Source organism: Rhinoderma darwinii, chromosome 7 (genome assembly GCF_050947455.1).
Source record: "Rhinoderma darwinii isolate aRhiDar2 chromosome 7, aRhiDar2.hap1, whole genome shotgun sequence".
Lineage (NCBI taxonomy): Eukaryota > Metazoa > Chordata > Amphibia > Anura > Rhinodermatidae > Rhinoderma > Rhinoderma darwinii.
The window spans coordinates 35,048,476-35,071,057 of record NC_134693.1 but is presented as its reverse complement, the minus strand read 5'-3'; the positions used below and the strand labels follow the sequence as shown (position 1 = coordinate 35,071,057).

General features: G+C 41.5%; 1 protein-coding gene across 1 annotated transcript in view; it reads right to left on the bottom strand.

The window, feature by feature from the left end:
• The window catches only part of TLCD4 (TLC domain containing 4), a 62,986-nt gene that overhangs the window by 9,241 nt on the left and 31,163 nt on the right, over positions 1 to 22,582 (bottom strand). The window contains exons 3-5 of the mRNA XM_075833167.1: positions 10,945 to 11,034; positions 8,145 to 8,203; positions 4,426 to 4,520 (exon numbers count right to left, since the gene is read on the bottom strand). Coding sequence (XP_075689282.1) covers positions 4,426 to 4,520; positions 8,145 to 8,203; positions 10,945 to 11,034 — 244 coding nt within the window. The remainder of the gene's footprint in view (positions 1 to 4,425; positions 4,521 to 8,144; positions 8,204 to 10,944; positions 11,035 to 22,582) is intronic.

Sequence of the window (22,582 nt, the reverse complement as noted above, 5' to 3'; positions counted from 1 at the left end):
TATACATGAAACAAACACACATGCCATGCGGTCCCCTCAAATCTCAATTCATTGACTGCATTGGGACAGCATAAACTTTGTGTGCTACAAATCATTTCACTAATTTCTTAGGCCCCATGCACATGGCCGTGCCCGTAATCACAGCCCGCAATTGTGGGACCGGCAGCCACGGACAGCCACCCGTATTTGTGTGCCGTGCTCGCATACAAAGTATGTAAAAAGCAAATGAACAGACATGTCCTATCTATTGCAGTACACTTATACGGCCTGGACACCTGGACACATATGGGAAGGTGTCTGCGGTCAATAGCAGTAAATGTATCCATAATTGCGGATTGCAATTACGAACGATTTTTACGGTCGTGTGCATGTGGCCCTACTCCTGGAGGACCCCTTAAGGCCGGGCTCCCACGGAATTCTGTGCGGAAATTCTGCAGCATTTACAGTAGCAGCAAATTGTATGAGATTTTGAAAATCTCATGCCCACGCTGCGGGAAAAATGCAGCAAAAATGAGAATTGACCTGCGGTGCAGAATTTAAAACTGCAGCACATCAATTTATGCTGCGTTTTGGTTGCTGTTCTGTTGCGGGTTTTTGCCATTGAATTCAAATCGGGATGCAAAGCTTGCAACAGAAAGCCAAGTGATGGGAATTTCCCGGCAAAAATCACAATTAAGAAAAAAATAAATCATACCCAAAACTCCCTGCTTCTTCCTCCAGTCCGGCCTCCTTGGATGACGTTTCATCCCATGTGACCGCTGTAGCCAATCACAGTCTGCAGCAGTTACATGGGCTTTAGCGTTATCCAGGGAGGCCAGTCCGGACAGCCACAATTGGACGCGTCACCATGACAATGGCCTAGATAAGTATGGGTGTTTTCGTTTTTTATTTCTACGTTGCTTACTGCAGTGGAAATTCCGGTGCGTTTTTTCAGACGGAATGTGCTGTGGGTTCCAGATCGGCTACGCTACGTGGTTTCCAACCTGTGGAAACCCTGCATAAGAGTCGTACTCAATTGTTCTAATGCACCAAAAGGTTAGATTATAATCTGTTAGTTATGTGCTCAGGTATAAAACAATCTTTTTTTTTTAATGTACAATAAAGAAATATTTTTCCTCTCTAAAACTTAGGCTATTTTCACACTTGCATTGTGGCTTCCGTTCAAAACGAAAGCCACAACCCAGTGCCGGATCAGTCTTATGATGGATCCTATTGACTTATAATGCGGTCTGTCGGGTTCTGTTATGGTGGCCGTCATTTTGATGGGAAGAATAGCGATTTTTCACAGATATCTGCCTTCATCAGCATCTGCCACGCTAGTTCGTGTTACGACAAGCGAGAAAACAGCAGGGACCGCGCATGCACTTTCCTGGCTGTATAACAGAACAGCCCATACACGACATGTCACTAGTGACATGCCGTCTACCAGACAGATACTTTAAACAGTTTGACCACGTGATAGGTATACGGCTCGTAAACAGAGGGGGCAAAGTGAGTGACGTCGCCAGTCATGTGCCCCATTGCAGCGTCGGGAAACGGGGCCAATTTTTGCATTACAAATATAATCACATGCAGAGGTTAAAAGCACCGACACGTAAAAGTGTTAATTCGGAAAACCCCTTTAGCTGAGCCACAATTCTAGAATCAGTATCATACAAGGTACTATCAATAAAGAAGTTACTTGAGCATGTGTTTTGGCACTACATCTATTTCTAATAAGTCCTGGCAATAATCTATATAAGTCAGCTGGATTCAAAATAAATGTATCAAATCCTAGGTTAATAAATATCCCGCATGTATTTCTATTGGGCAACCACTCTATATTTTTATTATGGCTTATTGAAGAGAATAATAAATACACTAAATCCATCAAACATCTGGGACAATAACCATAACAATAACCATATATTTTTTGCCACCTGGCCCCTTTTTAAAAACATAAAAATACAACAAATATTTGTTATACATACACTAGTCCTTCTCAATGAATTGGAATATCATCAAAACGTTAATTTATTTCAGTAATTGAATTCAAAAAGTGAAACTCATGTATTTTATAGATTCATTACACACAGAGTGATCTATTTCCAGCATATTTTTTCTTTTAATGTTGATGATTATGGCTAACAGTTAATGAAAACCCAAAATTTAGTGTTTTAGAAAATTAGATTATATAAGCCCAATTTCAAAAATGATTTTTAATACCGAAATGTTGGCCTAATGAAAAGTATGTACAGTATATGCCCTCAATGCTTGGTCGGGGCTCCTTTTGCATGAATTACTGCATCAATGTGGCGTGGCATGGAAGCGATCATCCTGTGGCACTGTTGGGGTGTTATGGAAGCTCAGGTTGCTTTGATAGCTGCCTTCAGCTCGTCTGCATGGTTGGGTCTGGTGTCTCATCTTCTTCTCGACAAGCCTGTCATCAGAGGGAAGCATGAAGTGCTCTAAAATTTCCTACTAGATGGCTGCATTGACTCTGGACTTGATATAACCCAGTGGACCAACACCAGCAGATGACATGGCTCCCCAAACCATCACTGACTGTGGAAACTTCACACTGGACCGCAAGCAACTTGGATTGACGCCTCTCCACTCTTACTCCAGACTCTGGGACCTTGATTTACAAATTATATGCAAAATTTACTTTCATCTGAAAACAGGACCTTTGAACACTGAGCAACAGTGTTGGTCCACTGTGTTATATCAAGTCCAGAGTCAAAGCATCATCTACCATGAAATTTTAGAGCACTTCATGCTTGCCTCTGCTGACACGCTTTATGGAGATGCTGATTTCATTTTCCAGCAGGACTTGGCACCTGCCCATACTGCCAAAAGTACCAATACCTGGTTTAATAACCACAGTATCACTGCGCTTGATTGGCCAGCAAACTCGCCTGACCTAAACCCCATAGAGAATCTATGGGGTATTGTCAAGAGGAAGATGAGAAACCAGACTCAACAATGCAGACGAGCTGAAGGCCGCTATCAAAGCAACCTGGGCTTCCATAACACCTCAGCAGTGCCACCAGCTGATCGCCTCCATGCCATGCCGCATTGATAACACCTCAGCAGTGCCACAGGCTGATCGCCTCCATGCCACGCCACATTGATGCAGTAATTCATGCAAAAGGAGCCCCGACCAAGTATTGAGGGCATATACTGTACATACTTTTCAGTAGGCCCACATTTTGATATTAAAAATTATTTTTGAAATTAGGCTTATATAATATTCTAATTTTCTCAGAGACTAAATTTTGGGTTCTCAATGGTTAGCCATAATCATAAGCCTTGAAAGAAAGAAAAAATGCTGGAAATAGATCACACTGTGTGTAATGAATCTATATAATATTGGAGTTTCACTTTTTGAATTTAATTACTGAAATAAATAAATTTTTTAATATATTCTAATTCATTGGGAAGGATTAGTATATGTATATATATATATATATATATATATATATATATACACACACACAGAAACACACACACACACACACACAACTGTACATTCGACACCTTGGCACATGCAAGCCTAGCGCCACTTATGACTATTACTAACTCTACTAGCACATGCACATATAGGTTTGACAGGAGCTTTCACTATTTCACAAGCTAACAAACCATGCAGTGAGATTTCCTCTTCAACCTCAAAATACTACTATCATGCAGGCATACATGTATTGTAGAGGAGACAGAAAGACAGTTTCAGCATTCCATGCAAACATACAGAAATACTTTACTGCCAGCAGGACCCAAAATAAATTGCTATGCAAGTCACTGCAGGACCTGCCTGGCAGCAGGAGGTAAAATAACTCAAGCCATGTACATAATAGATTGACCAACAATGAGCTTAAAAGGTAAAATTGCTTTGTTTTTCACCTTTTCTTATTTTTGATGTTTTGAAGTCATGATTTACAACAAAACGCCAAATGTGTTTGTTCAAAAGAACTGAGATTTACACGACCGTGCTCGTATTTATGACTCGTAATTACGAGCACGGGCGGGCACGGCCGGCCACGGGCAGCCGGCCGCTTTTGCGAGCCGTGCTGTCATTATAAAGTATAGCAGCATGGCCCGTAAAATAGAAAAATAGAACATGTTCTATTTTTTAACGGCACGGGCACCTTCCCGTGAGAAAACGGGAAGGTACCCGTGGGTAACAGAAGTCTATGACCCCGTTATTGCGGGTCGTAATTACGACCCGCAATAACGGGTGTTTTTACGGTCGTGTGCATGAGGCCTTACAACGTGTTTTAATCCGTTGATGAACTAATTAGGATTAAAGGTATTACATGGCATGATGCCCTCTTAAGTAATGCTGATCTCTTGTCAAATTAGATCGTTGTGCCTTAAAAGTTCATTTATGGCCAATCTTTCCTTGTCTGCTTGCACTACTGCAGTATAAGTTAATATGGCACTCACCAGTACATAGTAGTAAGCATACAGAGCTGCCACATGATGCGTCACAAAATACTTATCACCGATCGCCTTCCAGTAAGAAATAATCAGTAACAAGTCTGCAAGAGAAAAAGCCAAACTGACTTACAATATGCATTGAATATGAACTAATCCAAGGTGGTGGGGAAGAGAGTGGGCTATATAATGTAACTAATAATATGAATGGTCATCTTAAGTCCAGTTCCTATTGATATAATTATACATAGTGCAGTAATTATTCTTAAAATTTAGTGGCCAAGACATCTAAACAATGGATTTTGCTAATTATTTCTTTTTCTTAATTTTACTTTCATCATTGAACATAAATCACATCTCCTTTCTACACTGAGCATACGGTCATCTAACAAAAACAAACAAAGAAAAACAAACACATTGCTCACATGTTAATTTGCTTGCCGTTCCAGCACTGATGCTCTTGTGGTCACCGCCGATTTTTATTTTCCTGCAGTGATGACGTGTTGTACATCCAAGTGCCCACTGCAATCATTCACTGGCCTCTGCGGTGATGCTAGCATGTGTAGCACATGACCATTGAAGCCAGTGATTGGCTGCAGCAGTCATAGCATGTCACCGTTCCAGAAAAATAATCAGACAGGGACCACCAAAGCAACGGCGCTGGAGTGGTGGGGGATTTAACAGGTGAATAAAGTTTGTTTGTTTTTTGTATTTTATAACATTTCCTGCAGGCAGTTTAATTTATTTAACTTTTGGACAACACCTTTAGGCCTTGTTCACACAGTGCAGATTTTGTCTTTTTTGAGCCAAAGTTAGGGACAAACCCTAAATAGAAGAAATATATAAAATAAAGGCCCTAAAAAAATCAATTCTGATTTTGGCTTAAACAATTAATGCAAAATCTGCACTGTGTGGACAAGGCTTAAAGGTGCCCATACACGGACTATCTAATGTTAACGGGCGTGTCCCGATGACAGATGTCAGGGGAAAGATGGATCACTTATGTTGAATTTCAACATGTCCAATCCTTTGTTCCTGCAGCTGCCAGAGGTGTCCGGCAGCGACTTATTCTCTTCCCCCCATTGAAATAAATGCATGTATATGGCAGTCGGGGGAATAGCCATCAGCCAAGTGAGTAGGCTGAGTCAATCAGTAGCGCTACAAAATGTCTAGGTGTAGTCCTGGCCTTAGAGTATGCTCTCAGCACATTCAGATGTGGCGGAATTGCTGTTGAATTCCGCTGTGGACAGTCCACAGTGGAGTTCTGCAGCAGCCAGTTTTTACATTTGTTTCTATACATTTTTAGGAAACTTAGTTCAGATGTTGCAGAAAATAACTCTGCGGAAATTAGGCTGCGGTGCAGATTTTTCCCTCCACAGCATGCTCATTCCATTGCGGAGAAGCGGAATTTCACTGCAGATTTCAGCCTTTGCAATGCAAAAACTGAAATCTGTGGCAAGTACGCTGTGTTTTCTGCAACGTCTGAATTACCTGTCAAATATGCAAATGTTGGTGCAGATTCGTTGCGTAACTGCCCCGAATCTGCACCAACATTTGCAGCGGAAAAATTCCACCATGTCTGAACAAGGCCTTAGGGCTTGTCCACACGCAGCAGAATTGCTTTAAATTTTCCGTCTGGAATTGTGGATGGAAAATATGCAGCGGAATACAGTAGCAGCAAAGTGGGTGAGATTTAACAAATCTCATCCACACGCTGCGTAAAATTTCCGCAGCAGCATTCATACCGCAGCATGTCGAATCCTGCTGCGGAAAGTGGCCAGAATTGCTGCGTTTTTCAGAGGAGATGTCACCATCTCCCAACATTGAGGGAAACGCAGCAAAGTCCGCACCATTTTCTGCAGTAAAAAACGCAGGCTATGGTGCGGTTTTTCCGCAGCCAAAATCCTGCTCGTTTCTGCGGAATTGCTGCAGACATTTTCTGCAGCAATTTCGTTATGTGTGGTCAAGCCCAGTTTTGATCACAAAAGTGGCTGTCAATTCACCATCCCACTCAACAATTAGCTGTGAATATCTCTGATATGCTTCCTATGAAAAAGAATATGGATCTCTCTAGGTAAGCCGTGATTCAGACGAACGTGTCTGTTTTGAGTTCGCAAAAAATGGACCGTATTTCATGCATTTCAGTTCTTTGTGGTATCAGTGTTCCTGTTTTTCACGCACCAGTTGCTAAAGAAGTGATGAGAAAAAAAAACAGACAGCACACAGATGTCATCCGTGTGCTGTCTGTGTTTTTCACGTACCCATTGACTTCAAAAACTGACCAAAATAGGACATGCAGCGAGTTTCACACAACGGACACACTCTGCGTGAAAAACCATGGATGTGTGAATAGCCCCATTGAATTGCATAGGTTTGTGTGTTGCCAATTTTTATTAACGAAAAGCACACAGATGTATAATACGCTGGTCTGAATAAGGCCTAAGAATTTTTTTATATCTAACTTTATTTGCCTCTTTCTCCCGCGTCTACAATACAAAAATAGTAACAACCATTATAAAGGTGGTGGATAGCCTTTGGAATTGTTCACTAAAGAAAACCTGGACTACACCAAGTACATATGTTGTATCCAAGCCGGGCTACACTGTTCTGACTATTATTATTTTATATTATTATTATTGCTACAATATGGTGGCACACTGAGGGTCAATGCACACGATGCGTATTACGTGCGGTTTTGCCGTGCTATTTGCATGCGGCAAAACTGCAGCGTAATACAGTACCTGCATAGACAATGAGATTCCAAGGAATCTCATGTCCACGCTGCGGTATTTTTCGGGATGTAAATTAAACCGTATTTTCGAAACCGCAGCGTGTCAATTTCTCCCAGAAATGTACATGCAAATTCTATCCTCGTAGTTATACAGAAATACGCCAAAAAACCCGCAGCATGAAAACGCTGCGATTTACGCAGCAAAATTTAAAAAACGCACAGAAAAACGCATCATTTGCTGCGAATTTCTTGCGGTTTTGCTGCGTATTTTCCACTGTTTTGCTGTGTATTTCCCGCACCGAAATACGCACCGTGTGCATGTAGCCTGAAATAGCACAAAAAGAGAACATGCACACCAGGCACCTAGATGTGGGATGCAGGGCATCTGAATCCACTAAATCAACAATATCCATCCGTGCGCCATGCAGAGTCGTAGCTTGAAGATCCTGGGCCCTGAGGCTCTCCAATCGTCACATGGAGATGATAGATAGATAGATAGATAGATAGATAGATAGATAGATAGATAGATAGATAGATAGATAGATAGATAGTATTCATTTGTATAGTAAAAGCTCTGTCTAGTGTACTGTAACTACATTAATGATATTCAAGGACATGTGCCCATTCATAGTACTGCTGTTCCCATGAGAAAACGGGCATCAGAAACTACTGGTAGCATGGTCTTCAAGTCCTTTTACACCGGCCTATTTTGGCTGGTACAATGTGCGCCGATCAACGACACAGCTCGTTGATCGGCGCTCGTTTGCTCCTTTCACAAAGAGCTAGTATGGGGTCCAGCGTTTGTTACTACGATCGTCTGTCCCCATGCATTATCATCATGTTTACACAGGGAGATGCGCTGCCGACAACGAGAATAGTTTCTGCATTTAAAATGATGCTTAAATAGGAAAACTATAATCAATATGATAAAGGGAATTGATAAACAACAGGAATGGCCTTGCGATGGTTTATCCATGTTGCGCTGGTGTCCATTTACCTGAGATGAGGTAGCCTGAAGTTATTGCAACATTCAACTTCACCATAAAAGGGTCTCCCCTGGAAAACATATTATAGGGTATTATGTACCAAATATATGACGTTATATTTGTACATCAACAGACATCAACATAAAAAGAAACAAGCAACACCACATATTATATATTTATAGAGTGACAAGGAGGTATTTACAGTAATGCTGGCACTGACACTCATATCATTAAATGATGTACACAGACTATAAACTATATATAGAGCTGGATATATAATACCATCCAACCTACTGAACAGTATAAAATGCCATTTGCTAGTTAGACTATTAAAGACATGTGTGACTCAAGAAATGACGTACCTTTTAATATTAGATGATTATAAAGCCCAGTTCACACTTTGCAGTTTTTATGCAGCTTTTCCGGTTTCTTTTTATCTTGTCCAAAAGCAAAAGGGAAAGCTAATACGAGTCTCCTCTTTTTTTTTTTTTTATAGATATTACTAGTTTTGCCTAAGAAAACCTGCAACAAGCTGCAAAGTATGAATATGGCCTAGAAGACCATTTAGGGCAAAGCCACACGTGGCGGAATTGCTCTTGAATTCCGCTGCGGACACTCCGCAGCGTTAATCCGCAGCGGAGCCGTTTCTCCATTGACTTCCACTTCTATTTAGTAGGGTTCGTTTAGACGAGGCTGAAAATTCCGCTGCGGAGCATAGGCTGCTGTGCGGAATTTGGTGTCCGCAGCATGCAATGGATGTTGCGGAGTTGTGGCGGACTGGTTGCAGACTCATGGCGGAATTTCTCCATTGACTTCAATGGAGATTCTAATTTCCGCAATGAAGTCCGCAGCTGTCATGCACATGTTATGTGTGCTGCGGATGCGTCTTGCTTTTTTGACATGACATTTCTTCATTCTGGCTGGACCTATGTATTTCTAGGTCTACAGCCAGACTGAGGAAGTCAATGGGGCTCCCGTAATTACGGGAGCGTTGCTAGGAGACGTCAGTAAATAGTCACTGTCCAGGGTGCTGAAAGAGTTAAGCGATCGGCAGTAACTGTTTCTGCACCCTGGACAGTGACTACCAATCCCAATATACAGCAACCTGTCAAAAAAATAGAAGTTCATACTTACCGAGAACTCCCTGCTTCTGTCTCCAGTCCGGCTTCCCAGGATGACGTTTCAGTCTAAGTGACGGCTGCAGCCAATCACAGGCTGCAGCGGTCACATGAACTGCCGCGTCATCCAGGGAGGTCGGGCTGGATGCCGAAAGAGGGACGCGTCACCAAGACAATGGCCGGTAAGTATGAAATTAGTTTACTTTCACTAGGGAAAGTGCTGGCCCTTCCCTCTATCCTGCACTGATAGAGAGAAGGGAAGCACTTTTACCGCAGTCCGCAGCAGCTAGTCCGCATCAATTTACTGCACATTTTGGGCAGATCCGCCGCAGAATCTGCAACGCAGATTCTGTGCGGCATTGATGCAGACAGTTGCGGAGGAAATCCGCCACGTGTGGGCATGCCCTTAGGGTATGTTCACACATGGCAGATTTCCCTTGCAGATATTGGAATGGAATATTCAATGGGAAATCTGCCCCATTCATCTGAATGGGGTTGTAAAAATACATACACATGCAGCAGAAACAAGACCGTTCAGATGTATAGAATAGATTTGCAGTCGCAGAAATTTCTGAAACAAAACTGATACATGTGAACATATACAAACACACACGCAAATGTACACTAGATGTCTATGCAAATCATCTTGAGAATATATTTTTGTAATTCATTAAGTTCACATTCAGAAATGGTTAAATACTAAAATAGCAAACACCAAATCTAAACTATTATTAGTTCTACGCTATGTGCCTCCTTCTAGAGAATATCAGCTGAATCAACAACATGTGCAGATTTACAGCATATGGCCAGGATCACACATGCAGTTTTGATGCCGATTTTGGTGCAGTTTTTCGTTCTGTTTTTTTAACCAAACACAGGAGTGAACACAAAAGAAAGGAGCTGCATCAGTCTTTTCTTTATGCCTTTTGGATCTACTTTTGGCTTTGCTGAAAAAAAAGACATACCTAAAAACTGCACCTTAAACTGCATTTGTGACCCTACACACGGACCTATGCAATTCAATGGTGCCATTTAGACATTCAGTGTTTTTCACGCAACGTGTGTCCGCTGCATGAAAGTCACTGCATGTCCTATTCTTGTGGGTTTGTTGCGCATCACGCACCCATTGAGGTCAATGGGTGTGTGAAAATCACGGACAGCACACAGACGCACATTCGTGTGCTGTCCGTGATTCAAGAAACAGTTGCTAAAGAAATTATGAGAAAAAGAAAAAAACAGCTGGTTTTTATTTGCGGCTGTAAAAAACGCGTGAGGTACGGATGACATACACACGTAAAAAACAGACGCGCGCCATACACGGATGTCACACGGATCTGCAACACGTGCAAAATGTTGCATTTTTTACACGTGAAAAACGGACACGCTCGTGTGAATAAGGCCTGGATCACACACACAGTATTGAGGCAGTTTTTGTGGCAATTTTTAGTTCCGTTTTTTGTGCCAAAGACAGTTGTGAATTCAAAAGGAAGGAAAGGTATAAAGAAAAGAGTGATGCATCTTCTTTATTTTGTGTCCACTTCTGTTTTTGCGCAAAAAAACGGAGCCAAAAACTGCGACAAAACTGCATCCAAACTGTGTGTGTGTGATCCTGGCCCTAGAGACAGATAAAGCTTTCTTGATATAATGGCCATCCAGACAATCTAAACAAAAACACACAGCAGCTACGACTTACCACACTGGATCAATATTGACAGCGTCATCATAAACTAAAATATACAAGCAGAAACATCCAACCACCACTGCATGGATTGTTGACACGGTCCTGTGTAAATGAAAGGAACAGGTTTTAGATCATTACTGAATATCTTCTCTCATAGATGGAATAATTGTTCACAAAAATACATGGCACAGATCAAAACAGACAGTTTCTACAGACCGGTGTTATTTTTTTCGATTTCTTGTAGTGTGAAGAACACGTCTACAGGAAACTTTGACCAAATACTTGATACATATTTAGGTGCAATCACACATGGAAAATTTTGTTGCAGAAATTTCTGTGACTGAGAATGAGTCCCATTCATTGCAATGTGGTTGTTTTTGCAGTAAGCAGATGACGGGAACGGATATTTAGGCACAGAAATTTCTGCAACAAAATGTGCCACATGTAGAGCTAAGGCTTCATTCACATCTGCGTTGGGACTCCGTTCATGGCTTCCGTCTGAGCTTTCCGTCAGGGGAACACATGAATGGAATCCAAACGGAAACAAGCGGAAACCATAGGTTTCCGTTTGCATCACCATTGATTTCAATGGGGACGGATCCAGCTAAATAGTTTCCGTTTGTCACCGTTGTGCAAGGGTTCCGTCATTTTGACGTAATCAATACCATAGTCGACTGCGCTATTTATTCCGTCAAAACGGAAAGTATTTGCACCGAATCCATCACCATTGAAATCAATGGTAATGCAAACGGAAACCTACAGTTTCCGTTTGGATTCCATTCATGGGTTCCCCTGACAGAAAGCTCTGACGGAACCCATGAAGGAGTCCCGACGCAGATGTGAACAAAGCCTAATATGCAAGGTGAGGTGTCCTACAACACCTATACTATCTATTGTCTGGTGTCATATACATGCCAAAATGATTCTGAAGAACATTCAATTATATATCTGGAAGGGTGCAGTCATATATAAGAAATGTTTTATTTTGCTGTTTTACTATAACGGTATATTTACTTTAGCAATTAAATATGTAATTATAGTGAATGGGCATTTATAAAATCCTGATTTTGAGAGATGAAGATTATTCAGATTTTAGTGCACACCGCATTTTTTTCTTTAATCCATTTAGATTTTGTCACAGATTTGATGCGTTTTTCCATATTGACTAATGGGAAAAACACTGGCATTAAGAAGCACGTATGAAAGAGGTATTTATACACGGCCCTTCATCGAGGTTTACTATAATAGCAGTTCTAGAAATATTTCCTAAAATTGCTTTTTTAAGAAAAATCAGTTGCAACACCTGTGTAAGACCTCATGTATTCAATACACTGTTTCATAACACTTTTATCGCATTAACTAACTGTACAAGTGACCTTCCCCCAACCTCCTGGCGGCGTCCACATGCAGCCAAAACCCCACTCACTTGTATTGGCCAATCGCCGCACGATTTTGCCAGTAATACCCGGCAAAATTGTGCGGCCATTGGCCACCACAAGTCAGCAGACACCGCTACGTGAAACCATACCCTGAGGCCTCCTGAATATGACAGCGCATTGTGTACATAGGCAGTATGGACACACAAAAAGTCCCTGCGGCTCCATCCGACTGAGGAGCCGGCACGCTGTGTGCCACCAAATTGTGTTCCCTATGGAGATATAGCGCCATAATACAGCATCTGATGTGAACATGTATTTTATATGAATGTGACAGGAAAAAACAGTATTCCTCTAATGTAAAGAAGGTTCCCAAAGAAGTCTATGGGTGCCATATTACTGCTCTGTACAACTTGGAGGATGTATGAAGCCATAAAATGCTTGTGTGCATGAAGTCAGAGAGATTGTAAGAAGCTCATGAGAAAAGATGTTAGAGTCTTTTGACAATATTTAAAAAACAAAAAAAACGCTAATGTGTAGATTATACAACAATACTCAGGAGAATCTTGGGTAATCAGATGCTGAATCCGGCACTTGTTACTGCAAGTTACGCTAATTGTGTTCACTTAAACACATTAATAGTAATGTATTAATTACAATATATTAAGAAGGTTATCTAGGGAAAACACTCTAGAAAGAGGGTTGCTATCATAGATAGGAAAAGAATTAAAGGCTAACTAAACGTTTGACAAACTTGTGACATGTCAGAAGTTTTGATTGGTGGGGGTCCGAGCACTGAGACCCCCACCAATCACTAGAATGAAGCAGCTGAAGCGCTCGGGTGAGCGCTCAGCCGCTTCGTGTCTGTTCAGCTTTTTCCGGAAATAAATGTATCAGAGTACGGGCTCAATAGAAAGTCTATGAGCCCGTACTCCGATACATCAGCTTTCCGGAAAAAGCCGAACAGACACGAAGCGGCTGAGCGCTCACAGGAGCGCTGCTGCCGCTTTGTTTGAGCAATTTGTGTGGGTCTCAATGCTCGTACCCCCAACAATCAAAACTTCTGACATGTCACTATGATATCTCAGATGTTTTGTCAAACGTTTAGTTAGGGAATGTTCACACGCAAAGCAAAATACGTCTGATATTACAGAGCCGTTTTCAGGCAAAAACAGATCCTGAATTTTTGAACATTTTTGCAAGTACTCGCGGTTTTCACGGTGTCCATTATTGACGTAATTGGTGCGGTTTTTCATTGGAGTCAATGAAAAACGGCTCCAAAAACGTCCCAAGAAGTGTCCTGCACTTCTTTGACGCGGGCGTATTTTTACGCGCCGTCTTTTGACAGCAACGTGTAAAATTACACCTCGTCTGAACAGAACATCGTAAAACCCAGTGCAAGCAATGGGCAGATGTTTGCAGGTGTAATGGAGCTGTCTTTTCAGGCGTAATTCGAGGCGTAAAACGCCTGAATTACGTCTGAAAATAGGTTGTGTGAACATACCCTAAGGGTATGTGCACACGAGAAGTGCCTTTTACGTCTGAAAAGACAGACTGTTTTCAGGAGAAAACAGCTGCGTCGTTTCAGACGTAAAAGCTCCTCCTCGCATTATGCGAGGCGTCTGTGACGCTCGTAAATCTTGAGCTGCTCTTCATTGACATCAATGAAGAACGGCTCAAATTACGTTGCAAAGAAGTGTCCTGCACTTCTTTGCCGAGGCAGTCATTTTACGCGTCGTCGTTTGACAGCTGTCAAACGACGACGCGTAAACGACAGGTCGTCTGCACAGTACGTCGGCAAACCCATTCAAATGAATGGGCAGATGTTTGCCGACGTATTGGAGCCCTATTTTCAGACGTAAAACGAGGCATAATACGCCTCGTTTACGTCTGCAAATAGGTCGTGTGAACCCAGCCTTACACTTTAAGATATTGGTTGCGCTCCAAGAAGACATCTCCAACCAGAAGTTCAGTCACTCTGAGGCAGTAACTTCCCACAAGGGACATTTATGATATATCCACAGGATATGTCATAAATGTCAGATAGATACGGGTCCCACCTCTGGGACCCGTACCTATTTCTAGAACGGGGCCCCCTAATCCCCGTTCTATCTTTTTGTGGTCACGCTGACTCCCGGCCACTTCCCGATTACATGGTCGGGAGTTACGGAAACAGCGTACCTCACTAAGCTACGCTGTTTCCGTAACTCCCATAGTAGTGAATGGCAGTTACGGAAGCAGCATAGCATGCTAGCTATACTGTTTCTATAACTACCATTCAATTATATGGGGCTTACGGAAACAGTGTAGCTCAGACAGCTACGCGGTTTCCTTCTTCATGGTCGGAAATCAGCCGGAATACAAAGATAGAATGAGGTTTAGGGGCTTCATTCTAGAGATAGGTGCAGGCCCAAGAGGTGGGGCCCGCATCTATCAGACAGTTATGTCATAAATGTCCCTTGTGGGAAAAAACCTTTAAGGCACAGAAATTACAAAATGATTATTTATTGCTATTAAATATGTTATTTGAATTGTAAGTGTATGTGCACACACTAGCTGCCTTTTACGTCTGAAATTACAGACTGTTTTCAGGAGAAAACAGCTCCGTCGTTTCAGACGTAATTGCTCCTCCTCGCATTATGCGAGGCGTCTTTGACGGGCGTAAATTTGAGCTGTTCTTCATTGAATTCAATTAAAAACGGCTCAAATTACGTCCAAAGAAGTGTCCTGCACTTCTTTGACGAGGCAGTCATTTTACGCGTCGTCTTTTGACAGCGACGCGTTAAATGACAGGTCGTTGGCACAGTACATCGGCAAACCCATTCAAATGAATGGGCAGATGTTTGCCGACGTATTGTAGCCGTATTTTCAGTCGTAAATCGAGGCATAATACGCCTCGTTTACGTCTGAATATAGGTCGTGTGAACCCAGCCTGAGGGTATGTTCACACGGCAGCCTCCGTTACATCTGAAATTACGGAGCTGTTTTCAGGAGAAAACAGCTCCGTAATTTCAGACGTAATCGCTTGTACTCACATTTTGCGAGGCGTGTTTGACGGCCGTAATTTGGAGCTGTTCTTCATTGGATTCAAGGAAAAACGGCTCAAATTACGTCCAAAGAAGTGTCCTGCACCTCTTTGACAAGGCAGTCATTTTACGCGTCGTCTTTTGACAGCGACGCGTAAAATGACAGGTCGTCGGCACAGTACGTCGGCAAACCCATTCAAATGAATGGGCAGATGTTTGCCGACGTATTGTAGCCCTATTTTCAGGCGTAAATCGAGGCATAATACGCCTCGTTTACGCCTGAAAATAGGTCTTGTGATCCCAGCCTGCTGCAGAAAAAAAAAAATCTTGCTTCAGGATCTCCTATACAACTCTCCTTTCCTCCAGCTCTGCATCTCAAAGAGCCACATTAACTTGCTTGGTTGCCAAGACAGAGGGGAAAGCTACTTTAAATTCCCCACAGGCACATCATTTTACACCCAGAGATACCAGTCAGTGAAATTCAAAGCTGAAATGTATTTGTGCATTGCAGAGAAAGCGAGGCCAGGAAATGGCTTGTTATAAAAGTTCGGAAGTTCCCAGAGAATCTGAAACTCAATCAACATCCCATATGGCGATATAGGCTCATATTGTCAGCCAGCGCTAAGTGCACAATTGCCACATTCTAGCAGATAACATTATTGTGTGTCTGTAGTCTATGACCCGACACAGGGAGAAAAGGCTCCAGTCACCAATAAATTATTAATAAGATGCTATGATGTCATTTTTCTCACCTTGCTGAGTAATGCAATGGCACAACTACAATGAAGCAAAGATGACGGACAAGTGTCTTCCAGGAAAAGTAGAAATAAGGAGACCCCAGTGCAAACTGGTTCCCCTTGGTACTGTCAATTTGATTAAGCTGGCCCCTGAGAAGGTCTGTGTCTGCAGGATATGTAACTAGACAAAAATAAAAGGATGGGGTGGGACTCGGGAGGAAAGGAGATGCACGTTTAAGCTATTATCTTATGGTTGTACTAACCTTTGGGTTATACAAAAAGCCCTGTTGGATTAAGGTGGTACGTAGCTTCACTATTGCAGAAGATGGTTATTCTTGTTATGTTTGCCGTATGCATGGGATAGCAGGACAGTCTTTCCTGACTTCCCCATAAACATGTATGCTGCAATCGAGCAAGCTTGCATGTTTATTTCAGTAAGGAAATGGGATAAACTGCTGCCAGACATGTCTGACATTGCTTCTCTCTTAGGCTGGGTTCACACGAGCATGTTATGTCCGTAATGGACGGAACGTATTTCGGCCGCAAGTCCCGGACCGAACACACTGCAGGGAGCCGGGCTCCTAGCATCATAGTTATGTACGACGCTAGGAGTCCCTGCCTCTCCGTGGAACTACTGTCCCGTACTGAAAACATGATTACAGTACGGGACAGTTGTCCTGCAGCGAGGCAGGGACTCCTAGCGTTGTACATAACTATGATGCTAGGAGCCAGGCTCCCTGCACTGTGTTCGGTCCGGGACTTGCGGCCGAAATACGTTCCGTCCATTACGGACGTAACATACTCGCGTGAACACAGCCTAAATCTGCATGATTTTTACTCAGCGTATCCGACCCATGGGAACCTGGCCTAAACATGGTGTAAACAGAGCCTAAGGGTATGTTCACATGCTTAACAAAAAACGGCTGTAAAATACGGAGCTGTTTTCAAGGGAAAATAGTGTCTGATTTTCAGCCGTTTTTTATGCATCAAGTGTTTTTTTATGTGTTTTTTCTATTGAGACCATGAAAAACAGCTCCAAAAATGGCTCAAGAAGTGACATGCATTTCTTTTTTACGGGCGTTTGCCCCGTGGGAACGAAACGCCGTTTTCCCCATTTAAATTAATGGGCAGATGTTTGGAGGCGTTCAGCCCCAGTATATTCAGACGTTTTTCGGGGCGTTTATGTCCCGTAAAACGTCTGAAAATAGGCAGTGTGAACATACCCTAACAATGAACTTCATTAACACATTTCCCACCAATGCAAAACAGCAGAGCATTTTTTAATCAGACAGTGGACAGCACAGAACTTCACTATCTGATACTTGTGGCCTCTGGCACTTCTTCCCTGTATGCAAAATATACAGGAAATTCCATTTATGGTCTAATTTATAAAGGGTCATTAAATCAACCATCACATAATAAACAAATACATCCCGAAAAGCAAAACAAAACCATCATTTTTAGGGCACGGCCAGACGTGGCAGCGTTTTTCCGATGCAAATGTTGGTGCAGATTTGGGGCAATTACGCAACGAATCTGCACCAACATTTGCATATTTGACAGGTAATTCAGACGTTGCAGAAAAGACAGCGGACTTGCCACAGATTTCAGTTTTTGCATTGCAAAGGCTGAAATCCGCAGTGAAATTCCGCTTCTTCTCCGCAACAGACAGTGCATGCTGCGGAGGGAAAATTCTGCACCGCAGCCTATGGTCCGCAGCGGAGTTTTACGCAACGTCTGAACTAACTTACCTAAAACTGTTTTGAAACAAATGCTAAAATCGTCCGCTGGAGAATTCCACAGCAATTCCGCCACGTCTGGCCATGCCCTTAGGGTAGGTTCACATGTAGCATAAACACTACAGAATTTCCGACCAGATTTTCTGTGTGGAAATTTTGCAGCGTATTACAGAAGCAGCAAAATATGTGAGATTTTAACAAATTTCATCCACACGCTGCAGAAAAAATAAACAGAAATGAAGCGTGGAAATTGACCAGTGCTGCAGAGTCTTAAACTGCAGCATGTCAATTTCTCTTGCCAACGCAGAATTTCCGCACACAAAAAACGGTCGGCAACTTTGCATTCTTTACGCAGTGTGTGAACATACCCTAATGACAACCATTTAATGAAAGTCAGATTGATGGATTCTCTAATCCTGAGAATCATTGCTTCTGCTCCCATTTTTGGTGGAGATTGGACATTTATGGTTCCACTTATTGAAATAAATTTCAGTTCAATTCAGTTCTGTCACTTGTAGGTTTCCATAACTCCCTTTCATTCCTATGTATAGGCCATCATTGTTTTAGTCTTATAAAACTCCATTAAAGGGGTTGTCCCAAGTTGATAAATGGAGCTATAAAGCTCCCCCATGTAAAAATAAGAAGAATTCTAATTACCTGTCCGTCGTCCAGCGATGTCGTTTTCTTGATATCGTTGATTGAAGTTGCGGTCGGTCCCTCTTTGTATCCTGCTCGTTGCCTAGGTTCCCGGCCACCGCTATTTACCTTTAGCGGTGGCCGCGCATGCGTAATGACATCCTCTGCGTCCGGAGCAGAGGATGTCATTTACTCATGAACGCGCATCCCGGCGCATCTCGGCGCATGCGCAGGAGATGCAAGGAGATGAAGTGGAAGGTACCCGTCGCGAGAAGTCTGCGCTCCGCTAAAGGTAAGTGTGTGTGTGTGTGTTTGTGTATATATGGGTGTGTTTGTGTATATGTGTGTGTGTTTATGTGTGAGTGTATACATGGGTGTATTTGTGTGTATATGTTTGTGTATATTTTTGTGTTTGTGTATATTTGTGTGTGTGTATATATGGGTGTGTTTGTGTATATGTTTGACTGTGTGTGTGTTTTTGTATATGTGTGGGTTTGTGTATATATGGGTGTGTTTGTGTACATATGTTTGTGTGTATATGTGTATATGTTTGTGTGTATATGTGTGTGTGCTTTTTTGGTGTGTTTATGTGTGTGTGTTTGTGTATATATGGGTGTGTTTGTGTATATGTGTGTGTATATATGGGTGTGTTTGTGTATATATGTATATGTTTGTGTATATGTGGGTTTGTTTGTGTATATGTTTGTGTGTATATGTGTGTTTGTGTGTGTGTTTGTGTGTTTATGTGTGTGTGTGTGTGTGTGTGTGTGTGTGTGTGTGTGTGTGTTTGTGTATGTGGGTGTGTTTGTGCATATGTTTGTGTGTATATGTTTGTGTGTTTTTGTATATGTATATGTGTGTGTGTATATGTGTGTGTTTGTGTATATATGGGTGTGTTTGTGTATATGTATGCATATGTGTGTGTGTATATGTGTGTGTGTGTGTTTGTGTATATATGGGTGTGTTTGTGCATATGTGTATATGTTTGTGTGTTTTTGTATACGTGTGTGTTTGTGTATATGTGTGTGTGTTTGTGTATATGTGTGTGTGTGTGTGTGTGTGTGTGTATATATGTTTGTGTATATGTTTGTGTATATATGGGTGTGTTTGTGTACATGTGTTTGTGTATGTGTATATGTGTGTGTGTGTGTGTGTGTATATGTGTGTGTGTGTATATGTGTGTGTGTGTGTGTGTGTGTGTATGTGTGTGTGTGTATATGTGTGTGTGTGTGTGTGTGTGTGTGTGTGTGTATGTATATGTGTGTGTATGTATATGTGTGTGTGTATGTATATGTGTGTGTGTGTGTATATGTGTGTGTGTGTGTGTGTGTATATGTGTGTGTGTATATGTGTGTGTGTATATGTGTGTGTGTGTATATGTGTGTGTGTGTATATGTGTGTGTGTATATGTGTGTGTGTGTATATGTGTGTGTGTGTGTATATGTGTTTATGTGTGTGTTTGTGTAATATATGGGTGTGTTTATATGTGTTTGTGTATATGTTTGTGTGTGGTTGTTTGTGTGTGTGTAGGTGAGTATAAGTATCGGTATTGTTCACATTGCTAACTTTTTTTTAATGTTGTTGCAGATTTTGATGTACCGATTGGACTACGTCTTTCGATTCGTTGGACTACTGCGTAGATCTACGTTTTTTGAAAATTTTAATAAAATGGTTAACGAGGGTTTTGTTGGGGATTTCTTATTTCAATAAAAAAAAATTGTCTTTGTGTTTTTTTTTCAAACTTTATTAGTGCCTAGATAATGGCAGTTGGCTGATTGACAGCGTCCATTATTAAGGCGGTACTTAGTGTTAGCCGGTGCAGAGGCTAGCACTAACCACCCATTATTACCCCGGTACCCACCACCACCAGGGGTGCCGGGAAGAGCTTGGTACGATCCAGTACCCGACCATCTGTTGTGATGGTCGGGTACTGGGGCGGCCGTAGGCTAGTATTATGAGGCTGGGAAGGGCCAAAAACAGTGGACCTTCCCACCCTTGTAATGCTAGGCTGCTGCTGCTGTGTTGTATCGGGCTGGTTATAAAAATGGGGGGGGACCCCCACGTCGTTTTTTTTGTAAAATTTAACAATAGACGTTGGGTCCCCCACATTTTTAATAACCAGCCATATACAAGGCCGCAGCAGCCTGGCATTACACGGGTGGGAGGGGCCACTGGTTTAGTACATTCCCAGGCTAATAACACTGTTTGTGGCTGGTTATGATAAATTGGGTGGAACCCCATGTCTTTTTAATAAAAATAATAAATAAATAATTTAAAAAAATGACGTGGGGTCCCCCCCACTTTTATAACCAGCCAGATACAACACATCAGCAGCAGCCTAGCATTACAAGGGTGGGAAGGTCCACTGTTTTTGGCCCTTCCCAGCCTCGTAATACCAGCCTGCGGCCGCCCCAGAGCCCGACCATCACAACAGATGGTCGGGTACTGGATCGTACCCAGCTCTTCCCGGCACCCCTGGTGGTGGTGGGTACCGGGGTAATAATGGTGTTTAGTGTTAGCCTCTGTACCGGCTAACACTAAGCCTCGCCTTAGTAATGGATGTTGTCACTCAGACAGCGGCCATTACTAAAGTGATAGTAATAAAACTTGAAAAGAAAAGACAAAGATATAGATAAAATATTTTATTGAAATAAAGCACCCCCAACACAACCCTCATTAACCATTTTATTGTAGAAAAAAAAACGTCATCTAAGTAGTCCTCGAAACCGACGTAGTCCAAACACCAAACCTGTAAAAAATCAAAAATATAAAAAAAAAAAATGAAATAAAACATGTCGTAGGCTTACTTTCACTTTCATGTGTGATACTGACTGTTATACCATGTATAGAAGCCTGCCACGAAGTTGGCTTAGATACAGGGCGCCAGCAGACAGTATCATACATGGCCATACAGACATATATACAAACAAACATACATACATACATGCAAACATACATGCACGTATACACATACAAACATGACAACATACATACATGAAAACATACATACAAACATACATACATGCAAACATAACTACATGAAAACACATACATGAAAACATACACACATACAAACATGACAACATACATACATGAAAACATACATACATGCAAACATACATGCACATATACACATACAAACATGACAACATATATACATGAAAACACATACATGAAAACATACAAACATGACAACATACATACAAGAAAACATACATACAAGAAAACATACATGCAAACATACATACATGAAAACATACATACATGAAAACATACATACATGAAAACATACATACATGCAAACACATGCACATATACACATACATGCACATACAAACATACATACAAGCAAACATACATACAAGCAAACATACATACAAGCAAGCAAGCATACATACATACATACAAGCAAACATACATACAAGCAAACATACATGCACATATACACATACAAACATGCAAACATACATACATACATACATACAAGCAAACATACATACAAGCAAACATACGTATATGCAAACATACATACATGCAAACATACATACAAGCAAACATACATACAAGCAAACATACAAGCAAACATACATACAAGCAAACATACATATATGCAAACATACATACATGAAAACATATACATACATACAAGCAAACATATACATACATACAAGCAAACATACATACCTACAAGCAAACATACATACAAGCAAACATACATACAAGCAAACATACATACAAGCAAACATACAAGCAAACATACATACATGCAAACATACATACAAGCAAGCATGCATACATACAAGCAAAAATACATGCACATATACACATACATGCACATATACACATACAAATATGCAAACATACATACAAGCAAACATACATACAAGCAAACATACATACAAGCAAACATACATACAAGTAAACATACATATATGCAAACATACATACATGCAAACATACATACTTGCAAACATACATGCACATATACACATACAAACATGATAACATACATACAAGAAAACATATACATACATACACACATACATACATACATACATACATACATACATAACAACATACATACAAAAATAAACTCACCTAAGACGTTCCCACGAAGAGCTGAACGGTCCCGTCAC